At 48.6% G+C, this 17,121-nt stretch overlaps 1 protein-coding gene across 2 annotated transcripts; it reads left to right on the forward strand.

Annotated features, from left to right (window-relative positions):
- The first annotated feature begins 716 nt into the window (after window positions 1-716).
- On the forward strand, window positions 717-16,113 carry Znf518b (zinc finger protein 518B). Of its 2 annotated transcripts, XM_075943692.1 has the most exons (3): window positions 717-933; window positions 2,787-3,088; window positions 9,837-16,113. In XM_075943692.1, exon 3 carries the CDS (start codon window positions 9,994-9,996, stop codon window positions 13,285-13,287), a length of 3,294 nt encoding a protein of 1,097 aa, XP_075799807.1. In that variant the 5' UTR covers window positions 717-933; window positions 2,787-3,088; window positions 9,837-9,993; the 3' UTR covers window positions 13,288-16,113. The 2 variants fall into 2 exon arrangements, with proteins under 2 accessions (XP_075799807.1, XP_075799808.1); XM_075943693.1 differs by lacking the exon at window positions 2,787-3,088.
- The last annotated feature ends 1,008 nt before the right edge of the window (window positions 16,114-17,121 follow it).

Genomic DNA, 17,121 nt, shown 5'->3' on the forward strand with positions numbered 1-17,121 from the left:
AGGATCTGTATTTCACAGCGACACTGTCCCTTGCCACCATCTGTTCTTGCTGGAGTGGGGGCAGCTTTATTTTGTGGGGAGCGGCATCGGAGTTGCTGACTGCGCGGGGGGAGGGGGTGGCCATGTGATTCCCTTCCTCCCTCAGATTTGGGGTAGTCTCTTATCCAGTAGACTGCAGGTGCGCACCTCTGTGAAAGGGGGTCGTTTACCTGCTTACATGGTTGGAACGCAGGAGGTAAATGCAAACTCCGGCACTAAAAGCTCGTAGTATCTGCTGACTGCTCCCCCATCAATCATGTCCCTGCTCGGACTGTCACAACGTGCACTAGATGAGGCCTTATACATCAAATACAATCTTCTCAGCTTTAGAAATGGCTTGAGTCTGCGCTTCCATATCTAAGGCCCAGCAGCAAGCTGTATCCAAATCTAGGGCTGCGGGCCCAACTCCTTCACTAGGACGCTCCAGGAAGCTATGATGACTGAGGCTTGTCATCGCTTCACTTACTTGCTGGAGAACTTCAAGCTCCTTGAGGGTAAGCACCAAATCCACCCTCAGCAGACAGGACCCAGCGCAGGACAGACGCCCATGGATGTTCTACTAGACCCAAAGGGAAGAGGGTTCAGTTCTTTTCAGAGGAGGCTGCGGAGCGTGCAGGGCTGAGCGATGCAGACACTGCACTCTTCTGGTGCAAACGACTAGATTCAAGCCCCAAGCTCAGAGCCCACAGCCCAGGGCAGGGAAGGGGCAACCTCAGGAGCCCGCCTCTCCGCTGCAGTCGCGCCGCACTACGCACGCGCGTCGTCGGCCCGGCTCCGCCCCCCGGGTAGGGACCTACAGCGGGCGCGGCGGCGGCGGTCTGCGGGCGGCAGCCGGCGGTGTAGGTTCCTGTCCGTCCGCGGGGATCTGGGACCGTGCGGTGCCGCGGCGTCCGGGTGAGTGGCGGTGCGGGACCTGGGCGGGCGCGGTCGGGTGTGGCTCCACGGTCCCACGAGCTCGCCTCCGGCCCGAGGCGCCTCCCGTCGGGCTAGGCGGGTCCGGTCGGAGACCCACGGCCCATCCTGCGGCCTTTGTGCAGCGCCGGCTCAGCCCGGCGACTCTGCGCGCCGGGTGGCTGAGCCGGCTTTTTAAATGATGCCTCAGACCCGAGCAGGAAGTGTCGTCAGGAGGCCATTTTTAAAGCCTCTCGGCCTCAGAGGCTGTCTTGAGGCGGCTTTAGCTTTCAGCTTTTGGAAGACACCCCATCTGCGTCTGGCTGACCCTCAGGAGACGCGACGGTGCGGGCTCTCTCGTACCCGCGCCTCGCTCAGTGCCGTGCGGCGCCCTGGCCTCGCCCGCGAGAGCGTGCATCCCTGCGAGCGCGCCAACAATAAACTTGAGGACCACGCTGGCATTGTCTTTGGAGCGGGTGTCGGGGTGGGCCTGCCCACAGAGGACCTAATCGTGGGTGGGATGCGGCTGGTGTCACCTTTTGTGGGACAGCTCCATCACAGCTTTTCAGTTTGATCTTGTTGCTTGGGGTTGAGGGTGGATGCAGATGAAGGCTAGGGAAAGGGTGCAGAAGAGGGGAAAGAACCAGTGCAAAGTTTATGATCCGAAAAGGGAAAACCAAAAGATAGAAGAAGATATCGAACTCCCCTTATGATTGTTGGGGATTTGACATATCCTTTTAAACTACCTCTGCTCTTAAAAAATAGAATACCAACGGTATTTTATCATAAAAACTTGAAACATCAAGCACATTGTCCTATTGAAAAGTAGCCTACCAACCCAACTCAATGCTGTGTTTGAGGCCTTAAAAACATTACCCTAAGTTTAGAATTGAAATCGCCTTATAAGAAAATTCCCTGGGTGCCAATAACTTGCAGCACTTGGCGACAGAAGAGAAGCCAGCTCGCTTGGAAAAGTGTCTCTGTCCCTCTAAATTGCACAAAGTTAAGCCCAATCCAGGACTGTACAGGAGAGCATGCCCTTGCTGAGGATTCTTGAAGCCTGGTAAGTATGTTTGAAGCGTCATATCCAGCTTTTTACATTGTAGGCATTATCTTTATCCAATACAAGCATTTATTAAAGATTTTTTTTTGTCTTGGATCTGGTAGTGAGCCCTGAGAAGGCTAACACATGTGACAGACCCAGCCATGTTATATTGGTTGCTATCGTAAAGGAGAGCCTTGCCTCGTTTCTTGGTTTTCTCCTCAATCGCTGATTTTCACGCCCATTTAAAGAAACCTATATATTCTTTCTTATCTATCTGCCTTTAAGTAAGAGGGTCTGGGACAGTGTTTGTGCAAGAGGCAGAACAAAGAACAGGTTAATAATTGTCGCTGCGAAGGCTGCCATTTTCTTTGCTCCTTGGGCTTTTCATGCCCAAGTCTGCTGTGGCTGGGGTCAGCGGGGTCCTACCCAGTGATGATTTTCCCTGTCTTGATTGTTCCTAAACCACCTTTGATCTCCGCTGCATACTGTTGCTACCCTGCAAATCCAGCTGCCTGCAGAGAAGTGGCTGGAGCCATCTAATCCAGACCACTCCTTCACGGGTGGGAGTGGGAGACACGGGATAATCTGGGAAGGTTTCTGAACCTGTCATGTGCCCTACCCCAGGAAGGGCGCCATCCATTGCATTTAGGTCACAGGGTTCCTGGGAACCCTTTCTCTTTAAGCTTAGATTGGCTGCCATTGAGAAGCACTTGGAAGGTTTATTCATTTTGTCTTTCCTACAATAAATGTATCCAGGAGACCACAGCTTGCAGATCCCACACTTATACCCGAGTGTCTGACTCTGTTGCAGGCCTATTGGCGCAGCCCTGGCTTCTGTGCCTACATGTCTATACCAGGGCCTGACGTCCTGAGACCTATGGTCCTCAGTATCTGAGAAGGCCTGAAAAAGAAGGAAGAGCCACCGAGACTTGCTACACTCTTGACTTCTGGGCCTGGAAGAACAGTGCCCAAGAAATCAGGGATCCTGGCTGCGACCTGAGTTCACAAGACAAGAGTTTGGACTGAATACTGGCTGCTATCACTTCCCACGGCATTGTGACCTAGGAAAGCCATATACCACCACCTCCAGGCCTGTCGTTTTGAAAGAAGCAGGTAATTAAGTTTTGCTTCAAAGCATGTCCAGTCACAGAGCCTGCCCCTACAGGCACCCTTCCTGACCAGGGCCAAAGTGCTGTGGCATGGGCCGGCTTCCTGATAACAGGATCCACATTGAATTTGCCCATTTACTTCCGAGTCCAGTCAGACTCCTTAGGGACAGCAGCCCGTACAGAGGTGGGGCTAGTATGGTCCTCGTCTGTGCCTTTTGTGCGTGGCCATGCCCAAATACTGTGGAGGGAGAGTGGGAGCATTTAGATTACTGAGATCTTCACACCTCGCGAGCACCTTGGTGTTTCCAAGGTTGTGTTGCAAAGCCTTGACTCTTGTGTTTTTAGGCCCTGTCACTACCCTGAGGCTGTGGCCTAGCCCCACCTCTACTGTGAGGTCTACAGGGTAACGAGTTTTCCTTGCCATCCCTACTACCCTGCACCTGTAATACGGGTGGTCTCCAACCCAAGTTGCATATTAGAACCTTTTTTTGGTTTTTTGAGACAGGGTTTCACTGTAGCTTGGAGCCTGTCCTGGAACCAGGCTGGCCTTGAACTCACAGAGATCCGCCTGCCTCTGCCTCCCCGAGTGATGGGGGATTAAAGGCGTGCGCCACCACTGCCCAGCTTGAACCATTTTCAAAGCCTTGCAGACTTGTTTCTGGATTCTGCCCTGCCCCTGCCAGTATCTCAATTGCAACCCTGTCTGAGGAATAGGACTCTGGCAGCAGCAATTCTCAATGCTTCCTCAGTAACTTCCTTTAAACACTGTGGCCTTATCCAGACCATATTTGCCTTAATGTAGGCAAAGCCAGTGATTCCCCTGTGTAGAAGGAAAGATTTCTTCTCTTTCATTAAACTCTCTGGTCTACAAATTTAGGGGTTTTTGAAGCAAATAAAAGGAAACGAGGGAACTACAAAAATGTTGTTCATACTAAATATCTTTAATGAATATTTAAACGTTTGAAATCCGAAATTTGTACCTATTCCTTATAATACCACTTGGTCGTGTGTGTGTGTGTATGTGTGAATGTGTATGTGTGATCTGATGCTAATAAGCGTATTTGCTCATTAGCGTTTTCTTTTTCACATTTAAGCTACAAGTTTTAAACTCAAAGGATTCCAACCCTATTCTTACTCTTAAACTGTCGGGAGAAGTAACGCATAAAATCCTCTTTGTTCTCTGCTGTAGAGTTTGCTGATGCTCTCTGCAGAGCCAGTTCCTCCTTCAGTCCTGGGGAGCAGTACCTGGACGCTCCTCGCTGCCTAGCAAGTCCTCTGTGTGTGGACCTTTCCCTCAGCCACCTCTTTTGTTCATTTTTACAGTTTCTGCTCCTCAGAGCTTTACTGGACTCTTCGACTTAAAGGAGTCTTGCCAAAATGTTGGCATTTCCTGACAAGACAGGCTCTTTGGTATTAGCCGCTTGCATTTGGTTTTTGTTCGTTCATCCTCACATCAGCCATGTGGTCAGTTGTCCCACTTTTACAACCGCAGGAACTGTTAAGCTAGGTTAAAAGTCTAGAAAACCACACAGCTGGCTAGCTAGCAAGCCAGAGACCCACCTGCCTTTTGACCCTTGACCTTGGTTTCTCAAGATCTTGTGCTCTGCACTCTTAGAACTATCCAGCACTGAGAAAGCAGCTAGGCTGTCACAGCCGTCTGGCTCCGTTCTGTTGCCCCAGCAATACACCCACTTTCAGAAGACAGTGGGATCCCCGGGGGCGATGTGTTGTCGGTGACATTTGCACACGCTTTTTGTCATCCAGGTGGCAGTCAGTCTTAATCATTCCTGAGTGCAAAGCGCTTCAGCATGAAGAGTCCATTGTGTGATTTGCATTGCCTGTTTAGGCCGCTTTCCCACCTGCCCAGTTCTGATTTGTGGTCATTGAAGTACTCACCCGGGCGGTGACATGACACGCTTTTTATAAGTCTAATGTTGACATCTTCCCCATCCACACGCCACTGGGCATTATGGGGTCAAATAGTGCTAAAGGGATCACTGAGAGGGACAGGCGAGATGAGTCATAAGCAGAAGGAATGCATAGGTACAGCTTGTGAGTGACACCCTGTCCCTCGCCTGGCAGTGGAGAGAAAGAAATCACTTCTCAAAGGATCCAGCCAATAAGGGCTGAAAAGTTAAACATCCAGCAGATCCTTTGTTCTTCCTGTTCAGAGCACAGTCCCTGCCCTAGTGATGGATGTGGGCGGAGCCACAGTAAGGAATAGTTCTGGATCAGAATGTCTACAGAAAGCCACTTGAGTTTGTTTCCCAGTCAAAACAGATATAGCCAGTCATCCGTCCTGTGCGCCAATGGGTGTGATCCAGTGTCCAGCTACGTTCTTTCCTCACTGACATCTGGATGGGACATTTGCTGCCCACCTGTGTCAAGAGGGTAGGGAAAGGTCACCTGGCTGAGTAACTGACACCATTGCCAAGGGTAGTGTGCAGTGTCTTTTGTCTCATGCTGAAAACTGCCCTATTACCACTGAAGCTGACAAACAGTTTCTACCAGGATCAGTTTAGGCTGTGCAACCAAAAAGAATTAAAATGTAAAGTGACTCAGCTATGTTCTGGAGAGAGCCATGGTCAGGCAGCAGAGAAACCAATGCTTGGCATAAGGTCTTCATTAAAAATGTAGAGTAACATTGAATGAGCCCAGGTGAGTCAAGGGCTCTCCCAACACATGGCACCTGCATTGTGGTAGCTCCTCTTACTGCCGACTGGTGTCGGCTGGGAGCAGCGTGCCCAGTTCACACACACTGCTCTTTAAAACCCTGCATCGTTTCTCCAAGGATAATGTGGGACCTAGGCTTCCACGCTGGCCCTCTCTGATCTGTTGGACACTAGTAAGCATTAAGGTGCCATACGCTTCCTTCTGAGTGATGAGCGCAAACTTTGTCTTTGACTAGCTTTTGTGTCACTGAACTGGAGCTTCAGGGTAAATTTTTTACACTTATGTTCCTCTAATAAGTGTGTAAGAAATCAATACAAGTGAGTTCAAAAGAATTCTGTTAAAAATGCAGGGGGGAAAAAAACCTCACCCTTAGTGCATGCAAATAAACTCCCACCCCTGCCTCAGTGCAGAGACCAAGTTTATGGTACACAAAACATGACGGTTGCTATAGATAATTGTGTTATTTAAAGGCTTCTTATATCCTGCTAAGTCATTTATTATGGGAAACAGTGTTAAATGGATGTCCTACTGTGCCATTAAGTTAATAATGCTGAGCTCTTCTGAGTTATCTGGGGGAAAAAAAATGGAGTTTTGCCCTAGGAGCTGTGCCTTTGGAGGTCAGTGGACTCTGCTGCTGACATGTGGGGTGCCTTCAGCGCTAAGTGCATACATGTACAGTCCTCTGTCTGCAGTGTCTTCTGTCATCCAGTCCATTGACAGTAACCTGCCAAGGATTCAGCTTTCCAGGTGGTTGGGTGTGAATCAAACGAAGGACCCTGTGTGTAAGGAAGGAGGTATTGGCTGTACCTGAGAAGTGTTAGGTCCATTGCAGCCACCGTCCTTCTCCCATTCGTTGCCTCTGCTTACCCTTTCCTTGAGGCATTAAGACTGGAACTGAGTTCTCTCCTGAACTTCAACATACAAGTTGCAAAGCTTCAGCTAGAACATTTTAAAGAAACCTCGCTCTTTCCTGCTTCGAGGGGGAGAAATGGTGGTATTGTTCTAAGGACTGTTTAAAAGTGTAGAAGATACTGTGAAATGGTTCACAGCCCAGACGTCTGCCTTCTCTGTACAAGGATGTGTGATCAATTTTGTATGTCCCATTTGAGAACCCTTGTTCTCAAGGATTCTTAATTTCAAGTACAAGTTGTCCCCCAACTTATGATAGTTGAGCCTAGGACGCTGTGACTTCACAGTGTAGGTGCAGCGTGCATTCAGTAGGAATCACACTTCTGGGTTTGTTTTGTAACCTTTTATCAGGCTAGCCATGTGCAACACAGCCCTGTTGTGATGTCCGGTGGCAGCAGGGATCTGGAGCTCATGGTCAGCCATGCTGTCATAAGTGTAAGCTGTGAACTGTATCCAAAATTGAAATGACCTACTCATTATAACTATCTAACTGTGTGCTATGCTATGCTGTGCTGTAAGCCTGGTGTATTAAATTCATATTTCACTTAGCGTATTTTCAATTTGTGGTGGGTCATAAACCTCTCAGAAATTGGGGAGCATATAGAACGGCTTAGATGTTTTGCAGAGATGGTGCCACAGACCCTGCTGTTCCCCAGCCACTTGGTGCTGGCCTGATTGTTTTAGAGACACTTCTTCAGGATGCTCTCTGCTTCTCACTAACTGTCACAGACCTGCTGGCTAAATCCACTTCAAGTCTTGTTAGGACTTGAGAACATCACTGCTTCCCTACATGATTCTTTGAGGCTGTGAAGGTGTGAAAACCTGAATGTGTACCAATGTAATCCTGGCTGGTGTGGTTCTTCCCCTGCAGGAAGCTTTGCAGGTGGGCTTCTCTGAGAACCACTTCAGTTAATGTTTGCCTAAAGAGGTGCTGCATTGAAAGCATCAACAAGCAAGCCATGGGGGGCCAGGGCTTCAATTAGCGCCCCCACCAGCACCACTGCCACCTACATTAGAAGTTTATCAGGCTGGTAGATAAGAACATTGGGTAGGGACCAGGTGCAGATCTTTGGAACAGAACTGAGAACCAAGGACTGCCTGGCAAGAAACAGGCTGGGCTGTGCAGGTTACTGACTGGCCCATCAAGAGTAAGTCCTTTGTTTCCCTGCAAGTCAGTTGAGGATGAGTTACAGGGAAGCTTCTTCATTTTTATCTCAGGGTACATTGTTGACAATGAGAACAGAATTCCACCTGAAGAGGGAAGGATGTGGGAGCTCAGAGGATCCTCTGTGTCCCAGGTGGAGGTGTTCGGAGGGATCTGGCGATTCCAGCTGTGGCTTTTGTCAGGGTTACCCGGTGCCTTAGCTGATGCTGCTTTAACAGCCGCATCTCCTGAGAGAGAATACATCCCAGGAATGTCAGTGTCTGCATGTCTCGTAGGCTCCTCCAGCTTCAGGACCACTGGACATGAGCCCTATTCCCTGACTTCAGCCTCTGCATTGTATGGCTCTGTGGTTTTCCAGGCTCTGCTTGCAGTTGTGGTGTCTGCACAGAGTTGCTGGCGAGAACATCTTGAAGATGCTCGTGTTGCTAAATTATAAAGTCTGGTTTCAGAGACCAGCAGCCTCAGGCTTGGGAAGCTAGTCCAGGCTTATGCCCTAGAGATGAGCAAACAGGTGCACATAGGTCACTGTGGAGGTGACTTTGTGTATGGCAGGAGAACTAGGAGACAATGAGGAAATTTGTTCAGATGTTGCGGGCGTGGTTTGTTTGTTTAGGATCATAAAAGACCAGCTTCCAGCAGATTCCAAGCAAGTGTTGTTGGGCTTCTAGTTTGTATCTTCCAAGTAAAGTTTCTATACATTGTATAGTCCCAGTCACCCTGTAACACTTGCATGAGCATGATGAATCTTACTTGTTCTAGAAGATACTGTTTCTGCTCTTGTTCCAATCCAAGGCCTTGTGGCCCACAGCTGCCGCTTAGTCCTTTGTAGGCTCTAGTCCTCCCACATCACTGCACGCCACTGAATATAAATCTGAGTGTTGTTCCACTGACCCAGTCCCTCTCCCAGCTCTGTCACATATGCAGGAAGAACTGCCATCCCGTGAGGCTGTGTCCCATTCTGGTCATCCTGCAGCCCCCACCTCAATTTCTTGCTAATTCTCCAAGTGCTCCAGGCCCACTTCCTACAGATCCTGGCCCTCTCTGCTTGACACATCCTTTTTTTTCTGGACTTCCACAGAGCTCAGTCCCTGGCTGCCACAGGTCTGTATACAGATGTGGCTTCCCGTTCTCAGTCTTTCCTGGATGCCCTCCTTCCGCCAATCCCTCCGCCTCCTTGGATGAACTCCCTATCTTCTTCACCTTGCTTTTTGATATTTCTTTACCAGTTTTTTCTTTCTTAAACTGTCATTTGACCACCAAATATATGAACCATGCTCCCAAATGTGGACTTCATAAGTGGAAGACAGTGGTACATAGTTTTTAAACATTTTTAAATTCTTCGCATGTTAACACATGCCACGGAACATATGTGGTAGTCAGAGAGCAACTTCTAGGGATGGGTCTTCTCCTACCATGTGGGTTCTGAGAGTGGAACCCAGGCCGTCAGTGTATTTACCCATTGAACCGTCTCTTGATCACTGCCCTTCAGCTTACGGACAGAGCCTCACACCTGATGGAGGCCATGAAGATGGTAAAGAAATCGCTATGTTTGAGACAGTGTTGCTGGCTTCTCCACTTGTGCAAACCGAGTGGGTGTGTGAATAAGAGTTGCTATAATGCAGGTGCATGTGTGAACTGACCATAAGACCTGTCTCCACCACTTGGTGACGCACACGTCAAGGCTGAGCGGGCAGTGTTTTCTATGATGTTTTCTGAGGATCATCTGAAGCTATCTGTGGTCACTGTCAATAAACAAAACATTCAGAGGTGATCCTGAGCTGCTGGTGAGAATCCTCCAGGTAGCTCTGGCTCCCAGTTGATGTGGGCTAGAGAATGTTCCTAGTTTAGCCTTGCCAACATGCTTGTGTTTGTGTTTGTCCTTCTAGTCTCTGTGGGGATTCCCTGTGACGTTCCCACAGCGTCATGCCGGCACAGTGGAAATAGTGGTAGCTTAGCCAAGCTATGAGCCTCTGTACTAATCATGCTTTATGGTCTTTTCCTGTAGTGTTGCCTGGAAACAGAATTGAAAGCATACTGCGGTTCGTGTATTTCCTGTGAAAGGACACAAAACGTGATTGATCGTTACGCATTTGCCAAGAAGTGTCTGCGGCTCCACCAGTCACTGGGTGTGTGGGAAGGATGTCTGCAGAGGACTTTATCAAATGACATCTTCGATTTCAGCTGGCTATGTGGGTATGCAGATAAAGAAGATGAAGGACATCGGAGAACAGCTGTATACCACACAAGTGAATGGTGGACCAAGTTCTTTGACCATGTCCCCCAAACAGCCTAGTTGTACTAGAGCAACCCGGCCAGACAGACAGGAAGCACAAACCTTACTGTACCAAGGCTCAGAGGCTGAGACAGCCACACTGACCATTGCTACCTGTGTACAGTGCAAAAGTGTTCACAAGATCCCGCCTCAAGACTTAAGGAAGGGCCCTGGGCAGAGCCAGAAGGAAGACGCTTTTGTCTGCTTCAAATGCAGCCTTCGCACGATACCTACCCAGCTTCATTTTGTGAACAATAACCCCGCTGCTGTTCTTGTCAGAAATGAGACGGAAACCATCTCAAGCCCTGTAAATAACAAATTTAAGGTTAGGAACTTCAAGCCGGGGAAATTCTACTGTGACAAATGTCGCTTCTCCACAAAGGACCCGCTGCAGTACAGAAAGCACACACTGCAGCATGAGGAGATCAAGTTCATCTGCTCCCACTGCAGCTACATCTCCTACACGAAGGGCGAGTTCCAGAGGCACCTGGTGAAGCACACAGGCGTCTTCCCGTACCGCTGTGAGTACTGTGACTATGGCGCTATCCGCAATGACTACATTGTCAAGCACAGGAGGAGGGTCCATGAGAGGGCCGGTGCCAAACGACCATTCAAAACCGTTGCCAAGCTGGAGCCCAAGAGAACCAACATTGCAAAGCAAAGCACAGAACTCTGGAAGGCCCCCAGTCCCAGGACTACCTTCCAGAACAAGTTGTCAGAGCAGCTATCTCGGTTCTCTCTCCACACAAACAAAGACAAGACACACAGCGTGATGCTGTTACCTGAGCTAAAGAAGTACCAGAAAGATGTAGTGTGTATTCCCAACAAAATGGCCCTGTCAGAGCCAAGCGAGGTGAGCCTGTTAGGGAATAAGAATAACGTTGAGGTGGAAGTCCTGTCCCCCTCGAAGGAGCCTGTGCAGGCTGGTATGCCACTGACAGTCATGGCTCCCTCGGAGCTGGTGGTCCCCACCAACTGTCTAGCCCAGTTGATCGATGTGAAGGTTGTCAATGGCACACAGCAGCTGGTGCTTAAACTGTTTCCGTTAGAAGAAAACACCCGCCTTGACACAGGCAAAGGAGATGGAGGGAGCTCCATCTGTACTATTACAGAGAAGGGCTCAGGGGGACAGAGAAAGATGCTCTCTACAGAAGCAGCGAGGTCGCTAGCAATGGAAGGGAATGCTGGAGAGTTTGTGGGCCTTGATCGGCTGCACTCTTTAGTTCAGAAACAACTAAAAAATGTGAAGTGGGTCAAGTCTTGCAATTTCTTCATGCCCAGTTCTGGTGTGCCCAATAATCAAGACTCTTTTCTCAGCTCCGAGACAATTAAAGATTTGCAAAAAACTCACAGTTTGTGTCCACCTAGAGCCCTTCCCTCTGCTGTCTTAAAAGGCCATTCTCCAGCCTCTGTACAAAGCAGTGTTTCCTGCGGTCCTGGAGCCACAGTGAACCCTTTCTTGAGTAAATCAGCAGTTCCTTTGGCTGAAGAAGGAAGGGGTTCCCACAGTGACTCCCGGCAGCTCCTTCCCCTCACCTCGTTGCCTGCAAAGGTTCCCTTCTCTGGAGAGAAGGGCATTCTGCCTAGAGGTGAAAGTGACTTAGAAGCCAGGAATCGGACTAGTTGTCCTGAAACAATGGTTCCCTCTGACAGGAAGCTGGAAGACAAACAGGTAGAAAACAAGGCAGTGGGAAATACAGGCCAGGCTTCCTCTGCACAGAAAAAAGAGTACTTACACATAAACATTACTGGGGAAGATAAACTGAGGTCCCAACAGCCTGGGGATCAGCCTGAACAGCCGAAGAATTCTGAAAAGACAGGTAACACATTTGAGGGTCCAATCATCTCGTCAGTATTTTCTTTGAGCTCTGGATCTGAAAATGTGCCAGAGGGCATTAAGTGGAATAATTCAACAACCAAAATAAAGTCCATCGAACTGCTTCGCAGAAAGATCGCACAGTTAATTGAGTCATGCGGCAAGCCCTCCTCTTTGTCTGCCAATGGTGCTCAGCGACGGTCTATAGGGCAGGCACCCAAGCTGGCTTCAAAAGCAGCTCCCAAGGGCAGTCAGGAAATGAGTGTGTCTCTTACTGGCCCTGGCCCTAGTTCCGGCCCTTCCGTAGGTTCTCTCCAAAATCCTCAGAATGAAGGCAATATGGCTGGCAGCGGGCAGCTTGCTCAGCAGCAGATCTGCCCCAAGTTTGCCAGTGGTGACGATGGGAAAATGGAGAGCAGAGTGACCAGAAAGACTCCTGTAGCGACTCCAGTGCTGATCCCCAAAGGGGCCGTGTTGAGGGTCCTGAACTCTTCTGAAGATGCCCGGATCATCGAGGCCACCTGCGACACACCTGTCAGCATACCCTGCAGTGAAGCCCAGTTAGAACCGCTTCCGTTCTGCCCTGTGAAACAGACCAGCTCAGGCTCCCAGCCTTTGGTGTGCAGACGCGGGTCGGTAGACATGTCCCCCAATCTGGAGACATCTCTTCGGCCCAAATCTAAAAAGGAGGACTCTATCTGCGGTAGTACCCCTAAGAAAATCATCCCTGTGTACAGCACACAGACAGGGAACAATGACTCCAGCAGGCAAGGGAGGCCCATTTCTAGGAACCTAACCCTAAGCAAGACTAAAACCAAGCAAGTGAGCTCAGCCAAGAAAAAAAGCAAGCTGCAGGCGGATCCCAGCCGCGGCCTCAAAGATCCTTCCTTCTTTCAGGTCGCCAGGCAGCTGCGACTCATAGCTGCCAGGCCAGATCAGTTGATCAAATGTCCCCGTCGGAACCAGCCGGTCATCGTACTAAACCATCCTGACGTGGACTCCCCCGAAGTGAGCAACGTGATGAAGGTCATAAACAAGTACCGAGGCAATGTCCTCAAGGTTGTGCTCTCCGAGAGGACTCGGTATCAGCTGGGCATCCGGCGGCACCACGCGCGCCTGACCTACCAGACCGCAGACGAGGCAAGCCACATGAAGAGGCAGATGATGCTGAAGATGAAGCTGAAGAAGGTTCACAAGAACAACTACCAGGTGGTGGGCTCCCTGCCCGATGACCCTGCCCAGTGCGTGTTTAAGTGCTGGTTCTGTGGGCGGCTCTACGAAGACCAGGAAGAGTGGATGAGTCACGGCCAGCGGCATCTGATAGAGGCCACCAGAGACTGGGATGTTCTTTCTTCAAAGGGCAAATGAGTCAGAATTGGTCTTTGAAGCAAATTGGTTTTCTTCTAGTATTTGTGGCTTAGGGTCGCACCCTAGACTCTTGATGCAGTAGGAGGGATTTGCTTTTTTCCCAGAGTCACCATAGAAAGGTTGAGAGCCCCTTACCTGAGCTCTGTGGCTGGGCTAGGAGAGGTGGGAGACCCCTGAAATTCTACTGTTTTCTGTTGAAAGGAAATAATGCTCTCCACAGGTTTTTGGTGGGATCTGAGGCCTTTCTTACTAAGTGTTTATTTTTTTTCTGAATAGACACTTCTTTCATAAACCATTTAGAGGGGCAGGTTTATGATTGACAGGCTTCTTGGATAAATGCTACTGAAGAGATCAGCCTGTGTTTTGGTGCACACCTCCACTCTGATTTTGCTTTGACTCTTTCAGAATAGTTGGCACATGATAGAAATTTTCTACTTGATGGGCCATTTTAAATTTGGTTAGAAAATACACTGTGTTTGTCCCTCCCACTCCGAGGACTAACAGTGTTCTGCAAAGCCATGAGCTTCGTTGTCCCTGGTCGTGTGTCAGCAGCAGGTGTTAGCAGAAGAAAAGACAGATTTTTCAGTATTTAGGTTTTGCCTGCTTATTGGTAATAGTTGGGTAGGGGATGTGTAATTGTTTTTTGTGGTTGTTGTTAGGTAAAGAAGGAAAGATACATAAAGTTTAGTCTGCTCCACCAAACATAAAGGGCCACTTTAAAATGTGAAGGAGCAGATCCATTAAAACACAAGCCTCAGCAGTGCCATTCCAAGTGTACTTGAAAGCAGGCTGTGATGGGCCTGCTGTGGCTGGCTTCTCACCCGGGGGTCCGTGCAGAGCCCCACGGGAGGCCACCACTTTTAAGTATAGAATCCTAGGGCTGTTCCCCAGGCCAGAGCAGTTCTCCCTTTGGCCCTTTCTGAGCAGGTTCTCCTGGGGACGAGCGTAGCCTCTGTCTGAGACCCAGAACATTTTTCCTCATGAACATGAACACTAGCGACTTCGGGAATCAACCACATGGAAAGAGAAGCCCTCTGTCTGCAGAGGCGTTAGGAACACTACCCGTTCTCAGTGCGAGGAACGGAGCACTCCTAGTCTAGCCACAGATGCTCTCTTCTTGCTCACCTCGACTCCACTAAGAGGTGTCAAGACCAGCCAGTCCACAAGGCACTCGTGCACACTGGGAGAAAGCCTATCTCCTGCATGGGTAGGGCTTCCTGGGCCAGGGCAGCTCAGGCGAGGGGGGACATCACAGGCCACCCCTCTTGAGGCTGTCCATCCTTAAGGACTTAGTGGTGCTGAGTGGGACTGGGGTGAGGGCTGGGTAGATAGGAAATGGTTCGGTGACTTCTAGTCTACTGGGTAAGCAGACTTCCTGCCTTTGCCTTAGCACACGGCAAACTCATCCTTCTCACAGTTGGGATTATACTCCTTTCAGGTTTGTTTTCGTTATAAATACATGGATTTTCTTAGGTATGATTTAATACCTGATCATTTTAATTGATAATTTTAATTTAAAAGGTACATTTTTATATATGTGTATATATGTGTACACATATAAATATTTTTTACCATATGCAAATTGCAACAGCTAATTTTCTGATTTCCTATTTTATAATGATACATGAGCTGGGAAAATATAAAGCTTTTATATTCTAGAAATAATTTATTTTGAAAGAACATTTTTACAATGGTTTCATCTCATTTTTAGAAAATGAAAGCACAGTAAGTGGTGGGAGCTGATTCCTATGAGCAGACGGGAGTAGACAACCGCTGTGGTCATTGTATTGTGGCATCTAGTCATGCTTGGTGCTCGGTGGCTCTGTAATGCAGACATTCTGAGGTCTGATCTGCGGTGCAGCCCGGCACCCTGCGGCTCCAATGTCTCATGTGATGGGGCAGACGGGCTATGGGATCCCCTCCTTCTCCACCTCACTGTTGCACAGTCTTATCCCCCGAATGGAGGGGCCAAGAGCTGCCCACAGATCAGCGCCAACAGAACGGTCGCACTCTGCAGCCGCCACTGCTTTCAAGTATTACCTAAAGCAACTAGTACCTGTGTGGAGCTGGAGTTAGTGAGCAGAAGATGTAGCGCGTCTTTGGGAGATTTTTGGAACTGTGATCCTTGTTGAACAGAGGGCTCCTGGAAGCCCGTAGCATGGGAGAAGCAAAAGCGACTAACTTTCCAGACAGGGATCTTTAGAACTAGCGTATCGTGTAGGCGAGTGTGTGGAGGGAGGAGGACAGGAATGTGGTACTTCCATAGTCTTACCTTGACTTTGAAGGATCTAGTCACTACATTTTGTTGATAGTACTTATGAAATTATTTTAAACTTATTTTTTAAGCTAGTCTTTCTTACTTTGGGGGACCAAAAAATGAAAGGATCTTCTTATATTTATGAAATAGACAAGTAGAATGAAAAAAAAATTGAGCCTCTGACTCTTAAGTGTCCTCTCAATAAATTATATTTTAATCAAAATTTTATCTCCAGCCCAAAACATTTTGTGAGCCCCCATCATGGGCCGTACACTGTTGAACTAAACTAAACATGGTGTATTGACCCTCCAAAGTTCCACCCCCCTTTATTTAGAATTATAAGCCACCCCGGAAGATGAAGGTATAGTGTCGTTTAGCCTTCAGAATGACTTTTGAGTCTGTGAATGTCTTTATGAGCAGGAAACAAAACTTTGTCTGAACACGTCAAGCATTACAGTTCCTGTGTGAACAGTCTGTGTGTCTGCTGCTCTGGTTCTGAAACATGTTTGTATATAGATAGAAAAGTTGGCATCAATTTTGTTTAAATAAAGCAACTTTTAAGATCTTCACTGCTCTCTCACTTCCGACATTAAAACAGGGTGGCTGTGAGACAGAATCGTCTGTGCACTACTGATGTGCATAAGGGTGGTGCTGCACACAGCACAGGCATTGGATTCTACCAGGGTGTTAAGACACCTTCCCAGACATGCAAACTCTGCTGTGAATCCACACAGCCCTGCTCTTTGGCTTTGCTCGACAGAACAGTGATTTGAAGAGCGTCTCGAGTTTCCTACCATGCCCAGTGACCCAAGTGGCCTCTCAGGGAAGGGGATTTAGGTGAAGCATGTTCTAGCGGTTGGGCATTTTCACTGAGGCAGTAGCTGCACCGCTGCCATCTTTGGTCCAAATTAGCAGCCCCTGTACCAGATTCCACGTGTAATTGGGAAGAAGGACCATGATGTTTTAAAAAGGACTCCTAATCTAACATTGCTCCCTTGTCCCAGGGAGAACTGAGCTTGAGGTAAACATTGGCTACATGAAGGGGGCGGGGGACATAGGTTACATCCACTTAACAATTTGACTAACCAGTTCACTACCTGACTGAAATGAGCTGTCTGGAGGGTTCTTCTGTTTTGACAGTTCCCACATCAGATGTCTTTCGATGAGATGGCCTGCCTGGGAAGTAGATTTAGTCCACCGTAGCACTATCCAGTGGAAGTGTAACACAAGCCACCTGTCAGTAACCAGAAAACGTAATGTCAGTTGGGATTGCTTTGCCAGCGCCTTTAAAATACTTCAGTATTTTCAGTATGCTCAGATTCGGTGCTTTTTTTTTAAAATATATAATTTAGGAATCTGGCCTGTGTTTCCCTATTTTAGGGTTGATGTTAAAATGTTCAGCTATAGCCAGAAGCCATTTTACCGGGACACTGAAGTGCTTAACAGAGTTGTTTCGCTCTGCTTCCATCTTAAGTGGTCACCCTGACCACAGCTCAAAACTGAAGCTTCAAGGATCTGGTACCCTCCTGCCCCGTGCGCATAGAGGGGCATACTCACGTTGGCATTTATGCTTACAC

The sequence above is a fragment of the Microtus pennsylvanicus genome, chromosome 12 (genome assembly GCF_037038515.1).
Source record: "Microtus pennsylvanicus isolate mMicPen1 chromosome 12, mMicPen1.hap1, whole genome shotgun sequence".
NCBI classification, from domain to species: Eukaryota; Metazoa; Chordata; class Mammalia; order Rodentia; family Cricetidae; genus Microtus; species Microtus pennsylvanicus.